The sequence below is a fragment of the Micrasema longulum genome, unplaced genomic scaffold (genome assembly GCF_059751315.1).
Source record: "Micrasema longulum isolate JH-2025_06_02 unplaced genomic scaffold, ASM5975131v1 h1tg001241l, whole genome shotgun sequence".
NCBI lineage: Eukaryota > Metazoa > Arthropoda > Insecta > Trichoptera > Brachycentridae > Micrasema > Micrasema longulum.
In genome coordinates this window covers 155,098-174,131 of record NW_028278428.1, presented here as the reverse complement: position 1 = coordinate 174,131, position 19,034 = coordinate 155,098, and the positions used below count along the sequence as shown (strand labels likewise).

Genomic DNA, 19,034 nt, shown 5'->3' with positions numbered 1-19,034 from the left:
AGGGGCTGTAGATAAAAATTAGGGTGCTCTCTCAAAATAAGATCCGCCGGATCTAAACCCTCATTCTTCCACTTCCTGAAAATTTCAAGGGGTAAAATTTTTAATTAATTATCGTATTGGACAGCCAATATTTTAATTTTCAACGATAGTTCCTTCAATACTCATTATCAGATGAGATTGCAAAATATATTCTGAAATTCGTTGATTCATAAGCTAATACATTTCTTTTTTTTTTAAAGACTCCTTATTACCATTTATTCAAAAATTTAAAAACCTTGTGAAAAAATTTTCATACTTATCTATGTATAGTTTTAAGTACTATCAATAATAACATATTACAACAGAGATGAAGAACATTTAAGATAAGGTAATATAGAAGTCTAGGCATCTACAGGGCTTATGACCTGTCAATGGCTGGTTTAAGTGACCATTTTACACACTGTGTAACATTCACCATTCTGCCTATATCTGAACATCTTTATTCCTTCAATTCTTTCATCTGTTGATGTTTGTGAAGTTAAAGAGCTGAAACCTTTATTCATAAAATGATTCATCCTTCTCTTAAATGTTCTTCATCTCTGTTGTAATATGTTAATATAAACAGCTCCCCAGGGAGTTGAATCCAGTTCTTGTCTACAAAAATTTGGACAAACTCAAAATGTTGTTGGTAAATTACCTGGTCCATGAAGAAGGATAGAAATTGAAAAAATAACATTTTCAGGCGTTGCCTAGTATGCAGGTGAAATAATTCAATTAGATGAATCTCACTCGCATAAATAAAGGTTTCAGCTCTTTATCTTCACAAACATCAACAGATGAAATAATTGAAGGATTAAAGATGTTCAAATATAGGCAGAATGGTGAATGTTACACAGTGTGTAAAGTGGCCACTTAAACCAGCCATTGAAAGGTCATAAGCCCTGTAGATGCCTAGACTTCTATATTACCTTATCTTAAATGTTCTTCATCTCTGTTGTAATATGTTAATATAAACACCTCCCCAAGAAGTTTAATCCAGTTCTTGTCTACAAAAATTTGGACAAACTCAAAATATTGTTACTATCAATAACATAATCAAGTTGACTTAATTCCTATTCCCATTTCCCTAATGAGGTCACATTACTTAAATGTTTAATCATTGTTTATTTTGTGGTAAAAAAAAAAAAAAAATGTTTGAAAAGGATTCTTTTTAAAAACGAATAAAAAGACATTTTTGTTCCTTCAAAAAAAACTAAAATTGCTTTTTTAAAACTGCACAATTTTACAGTATCGACTTTCGAGATTTCTTTGCGTCATTTTTAAGTTAACAATTTGTGAAAGCTTTAACGTTGTTCTATTGTCGATTTTGCTGTTTCAAAAAAAAAAAGTATGATTATCAATAAAACCTTGTTTTTTTTTTTTATGAGAGTAATGTTTACTGAAAGCAGTTACGGTCACTTATGCTAACACAGGCACTCCCATCAGTTTCTCATCATTATGAGCCTCGGAATTCTAATAGCAATCTGACTTCTCAACAAATATTAAGAACTTCTTTGCCATAGAGACAATACTCTTACATGTGACAAAATTATGTCATATAATGCTAGAACCACGAAAATGTTTAAACAGTCTCAAGCAAAATAGATTTCTGACTAGTTTCCTTATAGAAATTAGTCGTAACTGATAATCTTACATGGCCAACACGCCATGTTCTTGTTTGGATCGTTATTTTTTGTTGACTAATGTTTAAAGTTATTATTTTTACAATGAAACCACTTTTTTACTTAACCGTTTTTATTGGTTTCCATATTTCTTATAAGTCTTAATACATATTTTATGATATATTGTATTTTTGGCTAATAAAACAATGTATTTTTGCTTTTCGTAGAGCAGCAACTAACACTAATTGTTTAACAAGTTACATTTTAATAACACCATATTCTAATGTTGGTATGCATAGTAAAATAAATAAACACTTTATTTTTATCTAATTATCAAACGACCATGAATTGAACGTAGTTATGCAGAAAGCAGCCAGTTCATCATTTTGAAAAATGAGATATTGGTGTTATCTAGTGCAGTAAGGTCAATTCTATGTTCTGCTAAAGACAGCCAGACCGTTTTAATACAAAAAACTGTATCAATCACCTTCTAAAAAGAGTATCGATCACAAAAACGGCGTCGCTCAATTTGCAGAAAACACCCAAAAGACTAGAAAAATCTAACTTTACTTTAAAAATCATTGAACCTGGTCAAATACATAATTCGATTCTTGTGTGAAATATAAAAACAACTAACGTATTCATTGTTTATCATTTGTCTAAGTCAAAAACGTCCCAACTGTTGTGTAGATTTGATAATTCACTCTTTTCATAAAAATGCTCAAATCTCAGTTTAACTTTTCAGTGGCTGGCTGCTTTCTGCATAACTACGTTCAATTGTTCGACCTTACTTTATGTAAATGTCTTGTTTAATATTTTCTTGACTTTATCAGAGAACATCTACCTGTAATATGATATTTGATATGTAGTTTGAAGAGGGTGTTTCTTTTTCTAATATGTCATTTCATTTGTTTCAGATATCGTCAATAACGAGCTTCTGCAGGGTAAGTTCAAATTGATCATAAAGTCTTAATAGTAAACAGGGCTAATATTGTTTCAAATAAATCAAAGACCAATACATTTAGTAGATACTATTCGTTTTGTTTTTACCTGCCTGACCATGGACAACTTACGTCAGAAATATATGAAAAATATTTTAGGCCAATTTTGACGAAAGGGCAATTATGAAGAACTTCAGCCCTACGGAAAATTGTATACAATATTTTTTCTTGCGCGCGGTAAAAATTTTACCATTGAATTGTACGGCAAAGTTTCCTGAAAATATACGAAAAAAATACAAATTGATATTTTGATAAAAAATAACTACTTTGAACTACGTCACTGCTTTATATGAATCAACCAATGATGAGAGAGTTATCGAATATTTCCGGTTCGCTTGCCGTGAAAGGACCAATGGGCAGAACTGATTGAGAATGAGCGGAAGAGAATCTCTGACATCACACGCGGAGTTATTTCAGAAATACAAAAATTAAAAAAATCGTAGCGCTGACAATACGATAATATATAAAAATTTAAAATATTTTTTTCGGCTAAGTTATATAGTCTATTAACAAATGAAAAAAATATTAAGAAAACCACTGAACTTCCTTATCATTCAATTTATAAGTTTAAAACTTTTTTTTGTACAATTGGATTTATTGGAACTAGAGTGTCATTTAAATTAATAAAAGTGAAGGCAAATGTGTAATTAAATCACCCGAAAGATCATGTCTTCTACTTATTGGTCTGGAAGATTTACAATCTACTTTATCTGATTTGTGACTAAAATTTTTGTTTTTTGACTCATGAAATATCACTATATTGCACGCAAATTTTAGGCACTGTGAATTGTTTTACATAATTTTCTGACACATTATCCGTGTTAAACACACTGACGTATATGAATACGCTCGATGCGGTGCTAAACAACCGGCTTGTAAACCATTCAACATAGGTTCCGAAGCTTATCTTGTAGTTGGTAGTAAAGCAGTGCTCGATCAAAATTTTCCGTTTCCGATGAAAATATAAAGTTCTCCAAAATGAAAGCCATTTTCGGAATTTCGGAAAGAGTGTACAAGTTTAGATTTATCTAAGAGAAGAGACCATTGCAGGAGTCTGTTGCGAGATATTACATAGATCTATATACTATTAAGCGTGTTGTCCAGATGTTTTTTTCTAATTCTTTTTTTATTTTATTTTTTTTACAATTTAAAAAATAGAGTATTTAAAAAATAAAGCATAATTACATAGCAATGAAATACATTTTGATAGTACAAATAGTAAACAAAAAATCCCAAAAAGGCATGGCCTGTTCGTGGGTATACAAGAAAATATTAATGAAAATTTGCTCCTATAATAAATAGACAGTTTTAATTTTTGTGTAACATAAGAAAGAAAATGTAAAATATTCTGTAAAAGATTAAATGTCACCTTTTTATAGTAATTAAAAAGGAAATTAAAAAAAAAAAAAAACTAAAATATTCCTTATTATTAAAGGGCAACAAAATAAATCATAGTAAAAAGGAGTTCATATCTTTAGTTTGAATCCAGGATAGTGTATGTTTTTTAAAAGAAGGAAAATTTTGAAAGTTTGAAATCAATGAAATATTATCAGTAAAAAAGAATTAAAAAATTTTGGGCCAATAAAATATGCATGTCTCTGTGCGAGCCTCGTTTAACGAAGTGGTATTTCTAACACACGATTCCTTCTTTGACTTGATCTGTTTGAATTGCTTGTAAATAAATTTTGGTTCTTAAATATATATTTTAAACATTGAAAACAATATATTTGTCTTAGGTCTAAGGATTTAACTTCTTGGAACAATTGGAAAGAGGGGAAAGTGCGATTTTTGTGAAGCATTATTTTTAATATAAATAATGCTTCAATATTATTGAAATTATTGAAATATATGCTCATGTAATAACTTTAAATTTTGCTATAATTAAATAATGTACGAGTACATGCTCTAACTTTCCATTTTGTTGTATCCCAACTCAATACAGGGCTCTTGGTTTGGGATACGGTATTATTCTTTTTTTGTAATGTATTTATATGAATATGAATAAATAAATAAATATGCCGCCCTTGAACCTGTAGAAATTGTACAGAAATATTTATCAGTCATTTAAAAAAAATATTTCGTTATCCAAGTGACTTGCTCTTCAAAGAATTCAGAGTACTGAATATTATTCAACAGTATATATTGAGAACGGTAGTGGCTACACACATAAATAGAGACATTTACACAAGCGCCGACCACAACCATAATACAAGATACTCTAATAGGGATCGGATACTAATTAAAGGGGTCAACACTGTTCTGGCATCGAGACAACACTATTACGTAGGCAAAAAGGTCCATAACCTTTTGCCAGAATCGTGAAAAGACGGGAGTGTTGTCAAGTTACGGAAGGTGTTGACCTCGCTCTTTCAAGACATTGGTCGTAGGGAGTCAGAAAAGTTGATGCATGCCACGGATTGGAGAATCTTACTGGATGTCAAAAATAAAATATAAAAAATAAGGAATAATTTAAAAAAAATATATTTATAGATGACAACCATGAAGTTTCGCATAAATAAATTGTCTATGTTTTTATGAATGTATGTATGTGTATGCGCATGGGTGTATGTACGTGTGTGTGTATATATATGAATATATATACATATATATATATATATAAATAAATAAATGTATATATGTGTATGTCTGTATGTGTAGGAATCAAAATGTGTATCCGAATAAGTTTATATTTTGTTTGTCTGTGCTCCATATAAATTTGTTAACTTTTAAAATATATTAAAATGTAATTGCCTAATATTATGTTAATAAAATTTGTATAAAACCACTCACCGACTTATCTGTCTACCGGTTTCGAGACGTAACCCGTCTCTTCGTCAGGACAACAACACTACACCAACATGCAAATACCACTACACACCTTCACCATAGTAGATTTGCAAAAATATAAAATCGACATGCAGGTTAGACACATGCTTCACTACGCCACCACCGAGGGTTAAATGACTTATGAAGCTAATATTTCAAAAGGATTAACAATCGGAAAAGGAGGAAAAATCTCGAAACCGGTAGACAGATAAGTCGGTGAGTGGTTTTATACAAATTTTATTAACATAATATTAAAATGTTGGACCACAAAGTTAATGCTTCAAAATAATATGTAATTGCCTAGCTTGGAACGGGGTATGTACCCTTGTTAGCTGGGCAAAGTGAACATGGAATTGTATTTTGATAAAGAGTGTGAATAAATAAATAAATGAAAATTGAATTATACCTCAGTGGAATAACATGGAATTTATCTTCTTGGTCTAGATCTATTTACTAAAAACATTTGTCATTCTTGCGTAGGTATTGAATATAAATACACCTTTGGTAGAATTAATGGTTTTTTTGTCGCAAAACTAGTAAAAGCACACACAAAAGTACAAAGGACGTAATAACTCACCGGGATGGCTGATCTCGTACAACCAAAAGAAAATAGCGCAGTGTGGCCAATGGCTGGGAATTTTCCCCTATTTTCCTCCGTAATCAGATAAATGAATGGTTGATTTTTGCCCATTTCTCCGTAAACGGTTCGCTTAACCTACATTTCTGCGAGATTCAATATACCGCCGCGCCATTTTGTTAAACAAATTCATGCGAAAGCATCATCGTCATCGTTCCCCTTTCCGGACCTATTGGCGCGTAGGGCCCGCATTTGTAAATGCAGCCTATTTCGATCATCTGTTACATGGGGATAAAAAAAACTTTGATTTTATTGGTTGGTTGGAAAAAAATACCATTTGGCAATAAGCCCACCAATGTACAATTAACATTTCTCTTATGATAAAGAAAATCCAAAAGAAATTTCCGAGATATCTCTACATGAGAAAGTGCGGGTGTTATCCTCGGCTCTACCCGACCGAGTCTCTCCAGGGTTTGCTTGTCTACAACACTTTAGAGACTAGAAAGAATGTATATTTGACTACACATATTTTTCGATTGTTGCGCGGTATGGTCGATAATTCTGAGATTATAATGAGGATTGGTTTGTATGTTCCTGATAATTACCTAAGACAGCGTCAACATAGATTGTTTCATATTCCAATATACAGGACCAACCTACTTATGGTTATGCCTGTTGGAAGGGCTACCGCTATGCTGAACAACATCGCTCTGAATTTTGATCTGTTCCATGTATCCGAAGGGGTTTTCCGGAGCAGGATTCTGCTACTACTTTGACATGAGTCTCTTTAATGTATTTTTTTCTTTTTTTATAATATGTGCCTATTGAATATATGTTTGTAATGTAAATTTTATACTTCAAATAAATTAATTGAATTGAATTGAATTTTGTACAAAGAATTAAATTAATTAATACATTTTATTGCCGAAAAATCGGCGTTTATTGCAAAAAATAATAAAATATATTGCATTTGTAAAATAGTAAGGAGTATCTTATACAAAAAAGTGAAAATTAAATTACAATTACTATGGCAACTGCTTTTCTTGACATTTAACTTACCAACCACCGGCTGTATGCAATAAATAGCATAATAAATAATTAATAAATAAAAATAGAAGTTTTGTAATATTTTCCATATATACACCGGTGAAATTCAAATATGTGATTGCGCAGCAGGATTATACGTCGCTAAACGTCAATATTTTGACATTTAATATTAAGTGTTCACGAATGTTGCATTGTGATTGCGAGTACGATAAACAACCATGGTGACAAATTTTTATCACGTCGCTTATTAGCACGCCGATAGTTATTTGTGATTGAACTACAGGAATCGAACTCGAAACCTCTTGTATATGAGGCAAACGCGCTGACCACTACACCACGAAGCTGACTTATAAAACTTGTCAAATCACTAACGTTTTACAAATAGACAAGTTATTTCTCCACCAGCCACAACTTATATTTAGGAAATATAACGTTGCACTAAACAATTTGAAAAAAAGGACGGAAAATTACGATACGCGCAAAAACATTTGGGTTGGAAAGACATTATTACAAAAGCAATGACCCTAGCTGTTGGCGTAATTTTATTTATGAACTTTAAAAAAAAAAATTCTAATAATAGATTGAGTTTTTCTACTGATATTTCGAGGTGGAGCTGCATTTTAATTTTTTCATATGTGGTTTTATTATTATAATTTCTAATTATTATCTTTTGATTCGTAAATTAGATTATATATTCAATGCGTTAACAGAATATTGTAAAACCACAGATAGAGTGTATTGTCTTTTCAGTGCGTAAAACTATGACCAGAAAAATAATTGAACTGTCCAAATTTAAAAAAATGCCCGTTTTATGAACACTCTCACCTACTTATAGAGAAGATACTAAATATCTCTTCATTTATTTATTTATACTTTAACATTTTTTTATTCTTTTTATAATGCAGAATAATGCTCCCTCACTGGGGTGTCCCGTGCTGAGGGAAAGACTTTACAATAAGTACAATTAGACATGCCTTAAATTGGTTATTTAATAAAGTTAACTATTGTACTTTTATGAAAGAAAACTGACGAAATTCCAATACGAAAAAAAATGTCTTGAAGTTTATTGTTCGGATACAATTTTTACACTTGGAAATAAATGCAATTAAATGTTCAGACATTTTTCTGGGAATTCATTCATTTTGTTTTTCTGAAAAGTATTGCTAAGAGCGGAAAGTTTTATCCGTCAGACGTTTTACGAAGTAGAGGATATTGTAAAAAACTAATTTGCTTTAATCCTCTAGTGAATATTTTAATTCGTCAGTAGTTGAAATAATTCTTTTTCATTTTCCTTAAGTCTTACATCTTTAGTTTTATTAACACTTTGTATCCGGAGCCGTGTAAACACGTAATTGTATAACTACACGTTGTGTCCCGGTCCCGTGTTTTCACGTGGTTTACCAACTGTCTAAAAAAGTGCATTTTATTGACTTCGAGTGACTTTTATTACTATTTTTTCGCTGCTGGTAAACCACGTAAAAACACGGGACCGAGACACAACGCGTGGTTATTATAATCACGTGTTTACACGGCTCTGGGATACAAAGGACAAAAAAATAGTGAGACCTGTATATGTGCGAACGTTGGCAAAACTATCATACAAAAATTATACGACAAAAATAGGCCGGGAACAGAGTCAATTCTATGTGTATTTTTCCGGTGCTCAAAAATTGTTATTTTTTATTTTGATTTAGGTTCATACACCATATTTTCACCACATTCGTTTGAAAATGCCCTAATAAGGCGAAACAATTGTCACGAAGTTTTTATTTTTACATGTTTATATTTGTAAAAATAAAATAAAGTGTTCAGTAGACTCAAATCAGTGTTTGATTTCTAATTATAAGTTTAAAAATGGAGTTCTACAAAATAAACACCAAATCAATAAATAAATTGAATAACGTTTATTTACAAGCAAAAAAAAAATTATGTCTCATTTTTATCGAATAATATTTTAATTAATAATCTCAATGAAGAATTATAATTAAAAGTTGTTTTGTAATTTAAAAAAACGTTTTACGATAAACTTTATCATATTCCAGTTGTAGCATGAAAGGGAACTAGTAAACTAAAGAGAACTAGCGTTTTAGGACCCTATTCTCATTTCAGATTTGCTAGAATCACAACTTCTCGACTCGATGAAACTTTAAGTTTCAAATTCATATTAAATCTTGAGTAATAGAAATGTTCAAACAACTTTAATGTGATTTATGTAATGAAAATAAGTTGTGTTCAATAAAATGCTCGGAGAATGTTTTTTTTATATGATAAAGTCTTAACATTGCGCATTGCAATGTATTTTGACAAAAAACCAAAAATATGGCAGGGAGTTTGTAAGGTATTTAAGTTTTTAACGTCGAAATTAACTATGGTGTTATAATAAAGTTAACTCCAACAAATACTTGCGAAGATTTTCACTGGATATTTATTTATTTGGTTTACAAACAATGAAAAAAAAAACAGAAATATTCAAATTAAAAAAGGCAGTACTTATTTTTCATCAACTACATGTTAACACTAATAAACTACACGTTTTAATAAAATTATGAAAATAAATTATTAAATTTGAAATCAAAATTATTTAAAAAATGAATTTACTAATATTAATTTATTTATTTATTCATCCAAAATTATACTAGTTTAAATATTAATGAACTTATTAAGGCTTTTTAGGCTATGCCCGTGTCAAGCCACAATAAATAACAATAAAAATACATAGTAAAATTAATTAGATCAAATTATAATAACATAGAATAACAATAAAAAAAAAAGGTAAATGTAAAAAATAATAAAAATCCACAGAATACAATGGAAAAAAATATAATCGCAAATAATTTTTAAAATATAATTTATACAAATTAAAAATTATACATAATCAAATATACAAAATAATGGTATCTTTAAAATCAACAAAATAATAGTAAAATATAATAGTATAAAAAAAAAACAAAATAAGGGTATCATTGAAATCAACAGAAAAAGAATATATATATTAAAAATAAATATAAATATATTTAAAAAAATAAATATATATACATAAATATATATATATATATATATATATATATATATGTATTTATTTAATTTTTTTGTATTTTTACAATAAATATAGGAGTTAAAATAGATTATACAAAAAATATAAGGATAATTACATAGCAATGAAATACATATTAACAGTAAAAAAGTAAAAATAGTAAACGAAAAAATCGCACAAAGGCATGGCTTGGTCGTGGGTATAGAAAAAATATTTATAAATTTTTCCTCCTATAATAAATAGACAGGTTTAATTTTTTGTTTTAAGAAAGAGAAAAGAAAATATTGTGTAAATGATTATAAGGTACTTTTTTATTTTATCGTAATTAAAAAAGGAAATAGAAAATATAAAAACAATAAACATAAAAATATTCCTTGTTAATAAAGCATCTTGCATACTTCTTAAACCTAAACAATCTAGTATCAAAAATGTCAAACTCTTCGTTTTTAATGCTGTTGTATGATCTGCACATTTTTGATATTGGATTGAAAAAGGACACATTAGCCTTAAACGAATATATGTACAAGGAATGTTTTTGGGTTCCATTAGGTATGAACACTATTTTATTTTATTAATTATTTAAACAGCTTGAACTTTCTAATTTACCATTAACAATCTTAAGTAAATATAAGTCATTTACTTTTCTTTTGGTTTCTAACGTTTTGAAGTGAAAGTGTTGAAGTTTATTTTCGTTATTATTGTGTGTGAAACTCAATTGACGTTTCTGCGATAAAAGTTTTAGATTTTTTTTGGTATAGATTCAGCAATACATATTTATTTTTAGTAATGTGGATACGAAATGGTTGATCCATATTCCATTTTACTTCTTACTAGAGAGTTATGCAATTTTAAAGAAAATTCATGGTTTTTGAATGGTTTTGTTGGTCTATGAATAAATTCAATGACTTTTTTTTGTGTTATCACTTTTCATATTTGTTTGGTGATCCGGTGTAATATATATGGATAATTTATACAACGCCGTTTTTGTGAAAATCACCTCAAGGGCGCTGTACAATAAATAAATATCCCACAACGTCTTGCAGCTACAGAGCGCATGGACGGTTGGGATTATTGTTCCTCGTCTCCAATTATGATATACAGGAGCTAGATTACAGCACGTCTTGCGGCTACAGAGCGCAAAGACAATAAGAAATCTAGCCCCCATTTACTTTTTTTTTTATTTGACAATAAAGTTGAGAGATTTAGTGATATTAAAAAAAAAAAAACAAATGTATAAAAATAGAAGTTAGATTACAACAAGTCTTGTTGCAGCTATTGAGCGCATGGACGGTTGGAATTCTAGACCTCATTTACAAAATATGGATATCTGATAGTTGATAACATTTACCTATTGAAACTAGATTACTAATCGTCTTGCAGCTACAAAGTGCATGGACGAGTGAAATTCTGGCAACTTAAAATTATCAATAAATTTACAAAAACAAACATTGAGCATAATAGTAAATTTGTAGAGTGTTCGTGCTAAAAAGTAAACAATTAAAAACTTCACAGATATGTAGCACTATGCACTTCTCAGCACTATGAATAACATAACAGATAAAAATATCTGAAGGGTAGCTTTCATAGATTTTAGGTTGTCACTAGTCACTTTCGCAGTGTCGCAAAAGTGCAAACACATGTTGTTGCATGGCCCGATCCACGTGTAGTTGCCGGAGAGGGAAAGAAGCCTATTGTAAGTGTAAGTGGTGTAAGTTGGATTCGCTCCGAACGCGACGTCTTGGCTACCATTGCAGGAGCCATCTTCAGGGTAACCCGTGTCGCACTTGGCAGTAGGCACGTTTTGTGCCATTTTCGTCGTGTGTAGTGCCGGAAACTATGTTGATTTTAATTTAAGCCCATTGCTTTCGTTTATGTTTTATGGGTATCTATATATTTCAATTAGCACTACATACAACAAAAATAACTGGGCATCCCTAATGCTCTGACTGTGACGCAGTACAAAATACAAGTATATAAACAAGTATGTTATTTACAATACGCATAGTTTACCCTGAAGATGGCTAATGCAATGGTAGCTAAGACGTCGGAACAAATCAGGATCACTAAAAAAAGATGCGCATTGAGAACGAATACTTCATTTGTTGACCTTTGCAATGGCTGAAAATACTCATTATTTTTTTATTAAATTATTTATTACCATTTTATTGTAAGAAAATATTTAGTTTTATTTCAATATTCCGAAGTTTTCTTCTCAATTAATTCGTCAGAGAAGTGAAATACTATCTGTAAATGGGTTTTTTTCATGGCAAATAAAAATTTAAAGCATACAAAATTCGATAAATTCGACAAATTTAATGTAGATAACTGTCTTTATCAAGCGTTAATTAGTTCACTTTTTGCCATTTGAGGCATAATAATAATGGGACGTAAAAATAATTATTATTTTATGCACGAGATGTAAAAAAGAAAAAAACGTGTATTTCAAATTAATAAGAGTTTCCAACTTTTGTCACCAAATGAATTTCCTACAGAATTGTATTTATATTCCGAAAGTGTAAAATTGAGTATCAATATTCAGGGCTCATCCATCAACAATTATTCTGTATGTATATTTTTAGTCACGTAGATTAACTCGTGATCCATTATCTGTTTTCCTTACGTTTCTCCCGTCTTCGTTTTGGCAGAGTAAAAAAAAAGTATAAAATGCTAAATATCTGTAAATGTCGTTGTATAACGCGGAAAATTTATAGCCTGGGGCCTAATTTGATCAATTAAAGTGAAACCAACATTAAAATAATGATAATACAAAATAAAATACTTCAAGGCATTTTGAAGAAACATTTAAATTAGTTTAAAAAGTAAGTTATCAAATTTATTATAATATAATTGTGATTGTCAGATTATCAGTTTTTATTTAAAGAGCACTCATTTTTTTAATTATTACACTTAATTTGTACAAAAATACTTTTGATGTATTTATTTTACTTTGTGTAAATTTTTTTGTACCTTGGCAATATTATTGCAAAACGGTGATTTCTTCTAACCAACCAATAAAATAAATTTTGTTATTTTTAATACAAACGTGAATTTCATTTGGTTGGTTGCTCATAAGAAAAGATGCATACAATACAATATAACTACTTAGGTAATTTAGACATTTTTGATGTCTTTCAATATGAATACCGATGTTCCTGAACATTTAAAAATTTTATTGGGAGTACCGCAAGGATGGGTTCTCGAACCGGTATTATTTATTATATTTATATACTTTATATTGTTGGGAATTCGAGATATTGATAAACAAGATTATTTGTAGCCGGTGTTTATATCAGGGGAGAATTATGAAAAATAATGGACTAACTTAATCTTAATTTAAATAATGTATCTTTATACATGAAAATTGATCAATTCGAATTTAATATTTACAAAACAAAACATGTGAATAATATAAGTCTTGCTGTCAATTGTAAAATATGATGAAAAAAAAATATGTCTGTTAAATCAAATCAAATCTAGGTGAAATAACGTATTCAAACATACACGTTATAAAACTGCTAAGATGAGTTTTTCTGGGTTCGCCGATGTTTTGGATCGCATTACAGCGTCCATCATCAAAAGAAAAGCAGGTCCTTCCATTCCATGATGCGTAAGTTACAAGAAAACAAGACGATAGCTTGGGTCATAAAGTTTATAGAAAACCAACTTATACTAATCGGTATCTTCATGCTCTCTCTCACCACCATTCGTCAAAAAAACTAGGTCTAATAAATGCACTAGCCAGAAAGGCAACTCGTATTTGTGAATGAATGAACTTACAAGATGAATAAAATATTTTGAAGCAAGCGCTCAAAGGAAACGTATGTATTATAAAAAAAACGAACATTTTGTATTCATGAATATAATAGTTTTCTTAGTGAAAATAAATAGGGCTGGTGACAATTATACGACAATTATAAAAGGAGAGTTTGTTTGCCGTACGTTCAAAATGTTACAGACAGAATTTTCGAAATTCTTAAAAAACACATTATGCAAACAGTTTTTAGCACGTCCACAAACATTAGAGATCTTCTGAAATCAGCGAAGGACCGGGATCCTCTCGAAACCGACGGTTTTTACAAGCTTAATTGTAAAAATTGTTCCAAGGCATCGGGCACACTGCCAGAAAAATTACATCGAGAATAAAGGAGTACATGACTGTGTGCAAGTTCGGCTACCCCAAAAAATTAGGTAACTTTGGCCGGACACCACATAGAAGGGTAAGTTTTCCTTCGAGACCTTATCTTAGAGAGACCGAAAAGTCAACAAACTCGCTTGGTAAAGAAGCCTTCGAGATTTACAAACATTTCGATAATATAAAATCATTTAACTTGCAAACAACCTAGGACCAACAGAAAAAGAAACAGTTTTTTGTATACAGCAATCAATTTTTACATTCTAATGATTTTACTTTTTACTTATTTACTATTTACTTTCTAATGATCTAAAAAATACACCAAACATGTACGTACTTAAAAACACCTAAATAAAACAGTTCTTACAGCCCGTGTGACGAGTGATATGTGATGTTATTTGCTCGAATTTTTATTTAAACTATCGTGTTATTATATATAATATCCCCTCATACCAGCACTTTTGCTGACCAGGAGAATATTTCGTACAAATAAAATATGTAATATAATGTAATACGTAATGTTTAAAAACCTTATATTTTGTCATAAATAAATAAATAAAAAAACAAACAGAGATGATGGAATCTGATTTGAATCATCCTGGTACCCGGTTAAAAGAGTAGACTGTGAAGCGTTGATTGTTGAACCTAATCAGTGCATGTGCTCATTAGAATGTATGTCAAGTTGGTTTTATATTTTTGTGCAACAACTATGAAGAAGGTGTTCAGTGGGTTTTGCATGTTGGTTTATTTGGTGTCCTGACAAAGAGGCGGGTACGTCTCAAAACCGGTAGACATAAAAAAGTCGGTAAGTGGTTACGTACAAATATTTAATAACATTTAGTTAAATGTTTGACCACAAAGTTAATGCTTTGAACATTTATAAAAGAAGATTTTTTGATAAAAATTTACGCGAAAATATTTACACAATAACTACTGTAGCAAAATACTTTTTTTATCAAACAAATAGTTAATTTAAATTAAATATCGGTATCTATCAATATCTATAGCCTTATGAATCATTTTTAAAAAAATAATTCGCAATATTTCCCACAGTCTACTCTAGTCTTGTAAATTATTCCATTACAAGTAAGCTTGTGTTACTTCGAAATTGGTCGGCAGAAAAATGGTTAAAAATATGCCGTTTTATTTTAATTTTCAAAATAAAATTTTACGCTTAGAGCAATTTAATGTTTGCTTAATCTTAGACGCAGCTTGTAAAGGAGTAACGTGCCTTTTTATTTTACGTCAGTGCGTTTACTGCGTATATACCATATAAAGAATATAAAAATATTGTTTACCTTATATTATTTCCAAATATAATCCCATTCCGACCTCTTTAAGACCACAAAAGGTATGCGGTCAAAGTAAACCCTTCTTTCTCTAATACTATTTATATGAAATATGTCATGTGTAATTCCAAAAAAATAATAGGGTAAAACGTATTACAACCTGAAAAGAGGAAAATAAAATGTTTTTCATTTTTTATTTCAAAGACCAGATAAGCATACTTTTTTATTCACTTAACTCTTTTGGTTTCAAACTTAAACGAATTTGGATATTTTTAAAACAATTATTTATTCTTCAACAGAATGATTTTACGTTTTTAAAAAATAATTTGGATTTTTAAAATAAAAATAATTATAATTTTCTCATGCGGTGAATGTAGGGGAAACGTGATATGTAAGATAGGGTGGCATTCATTTTATCCTTTCTGCCCGCCTTCACGTTAGTCTGCGTAATTACATGTGTGATAATTTATAAAAAAATGCGTTTTTTATAACCAATTAACAAGCGATTTTTCGGCAGAAGGTAATTATCTTTTACATTTTATTTTATATTAAATTACTTTTACATTATACGCCAAGCATACTTATAAAAAGGCACAATAAATTAAGATGTAAAAAAAGGTAAGAAAAAATGTCAGAAAATATTTAGAAAAAAAAAACATAAAAATGAAATATAAATAAAGTAAAAGTATAATTACAATTAAGAACAACTTGCCCACCACATGACGCATCTAAGGACTCAAGCAACCCTTAGACTTACTTAGTTAGGTAGCCCTGGCATCTTTATTCTGAAAGGAAGTAATCCAAAAGTAAATGATTATGTACTTCTTTGGATTGAAGAAAAGAGTAAAGTAAATTTTTTAATGACTGGGATTAAATTGATTGGACACAATCAATGCGTAGAAATGATAACAACACTTATTAAAAGCCTTAAATTATTTTTTTTGAAAGCCATCAGATTTGCACATCTGACGGAACCTATACAATGGCCACGTATAATAGCGAAAAGCTACATTCGGTATTCATACGAAGAACAAAAAGACGTCGAAAAACATTATTACTCATTGGTGTTTAACATAATTGCCCACTAAATTACCGTTCCTCTGGAATTTATTTTTATGATTAAACATTATATAATATTTATTTAGATTTTGAGGTCATTTTGGTACATGTATATGAAATTTGGTAATTTGGACCTCAAATTTGTGAGTCCGCGACACTTACAAGGGACCACACTTCAGTTATTCATTATAAAGACAAAAAATAAATACGTCTTCACTCTTAATTAATCACAATTTGTACTGAGTTTGTACCTAGCATGAAACATTTTACCCTTAATGAGTATAATCATCCCCATTACTTTAGTTGAAGTTTCAGTAAGGTCTCCAAGGGAGAATGCATTCAGTTGAATAGTTAAATAGGGAACCCGAGCTATAAATATGCCAGTCAACCCCTGTGTGGAGGGATGTTTTCAGGTGACTGCCTTGTTAATTATTATAATGAATCTGGTAAGAGTGTTCCTACGTGATGATTTTTTTAAAATAACTTTTAAATTTTTGAAACTTAAATAAAATAAAAAATCTGATGGCTTTACTATTTTTAATCCATATAATGGTATAAAATGACATTTTTTTTATATTTAGTTTTTATATATAGTCGGCACGCTTTCTTACTATTTTTAAGCTCTTGAGTTAGAAATATGACTGTTGCCTACTAGGTTATTATTGTTTTTATATTTTGACTGTCTTAGAACAAGGCTATTTATGTCATTTAGGTTTTTTTATTTATTTATTTTATTTTATTATACATAAATCTACTTTCATACTTCTAGTAAATGCTATCACTGTAACTCTCCGAAAAAAGAGACTAACTCTTGTGTTTGTTTTACTTATTTACACTGTTAGGGTTGTTTATTTATTAGAATTTATACAATTTAGAATATACGAGTACGCGAGAAAAAAAACTATTAGAATAAATAAAGAAAAAAGAAAATAATTGTACGTTCATACTAATTAACATTGAATGCAGTTTTTACACTTGTTTAGAAAAATTCATTAGGTTTACTTTGAATTTATTTATTGATATATTCATTTTAATTATTTTTAGTTCATTGAAGAGATTATTGTCATTTTTACACCTAGGTTGTATAAAAAACTTTTTAATGTATAATTTTATGCAGGTGAAATGATAATAAATATAATATTGTGCGGATGGAAAATACATTTAGGAACATTTTTGTAAGGAAACTCACTACAAAAAAACGTAATTTTTTAGGTTTGTGGCATTATTGTTTTTCTGTTGTAAAATAGTATATCTAAATAAAGGTAATATAAAATCACCTCTCATATTTATATAAAAAAAAATTTCATTAAAACATTTATAAATTATTATTAATTAAAATTACTCGTGTGATCCTTTGTATTAATTGGTAGTTTTAATGTATTCACACAAGATTATGTAGGATTTCAGTATTCAAAGGAAGATTTAATCTTTTAGAGAATAAGCAGCTTAAGATTTAAATCAAAATAAGATGTTTGTTTCATTACGGAAGATACGCATTACACATTCCCTCTAGATGAACTAAATTATTTATACTAAAACATCTGATGAAGGTTAAAATAATAATAAAATATATATAACATATTTTCAGAGGGTGCGAGTAGTTATTTCAACTCAATTTGGACAATTTAATTTACAATTAGCGATTGAGAAGAAAGAATATTTTTTTGAGATGATAATATGAAAGTCTCGGCAATTACAGAGCTCATGACTGAAAATTGACTGGTTATGGTGGGTATTTTATGATCAGATGAATATTTAATATTTACATCCTCTCAACTCTTCTATTTGTTGACGTTTGTGAAGTGAAGAAGCTGAGACCTAATTCGATGTGGGTGAGATTCATCTGGCTGAATTATTTTACCTAATAGGAAATGCCTAAAAATACTTATAATTCCATTTTTATATTTGAATCACTATACATCACTTATGGTTATTCATTGTAATAAAATATAATCACTTATGGTTATTCATTGTAATAAAATAAATAGAGGCAACTTTTTTTTCAACCACTATTTTTTCTACCGACCAGTTTCAAAGCTATATAAGCTTCTTTATCAAGGTAAACCTAACCAATAAATTCTTTCCAATTTAATTTTATTAATGCTGCGTGTGGAGCTAATTAATCAAGTATTTTTGTCTTGTAAGGGTAGGAAGCGTAATGTGAGATAAGTACAATATTCGAAACTAGAGAGAAGTGGACTAAAGGAAATTTTGTTAAATTGTTTATTTTTTTAAATTTTTATTATGAATCGCAATTTTAATTTCTAAGATTTCTAAGTTGTCTTTTTTATACTTTCTTTTCTTTTCGATTGCAATTCAATCTACATAAGTTAAATTTTAAAAATTCTTATATTAGAGTAAAAAAACAATTATGGTCAAGGCACAATACTATTTTTTCTGAATTCATCAACCATCTGATAGAAAATAAT

The 19,034-nt window shown here is 29.4% G+C and overlaps 1 protein-coding gene across 1 annotated transcript in view; it reads left to right on the top strand.

Annotated features, from left to right (window-relative positions):
• LOC148276324 (neurexin 1-like) overlaps positions 1 to 19,034 on the top strand; it is a 137,354-nt gene that overhangs the window by 13,826 nt on the left and 104,494 nt on the right. Inside the window, exon 2 of the mRNA XM_088234430.1 lies at positions 2,558 to 2,584. Coding sequence (XP_088090556.1) covers positions 2,558 to 2,584 — 27 coding nt within the window. The remainder of the gene's footprint in view (positions 1 to 2,557; positions 2,585 to 19,034) is intronic.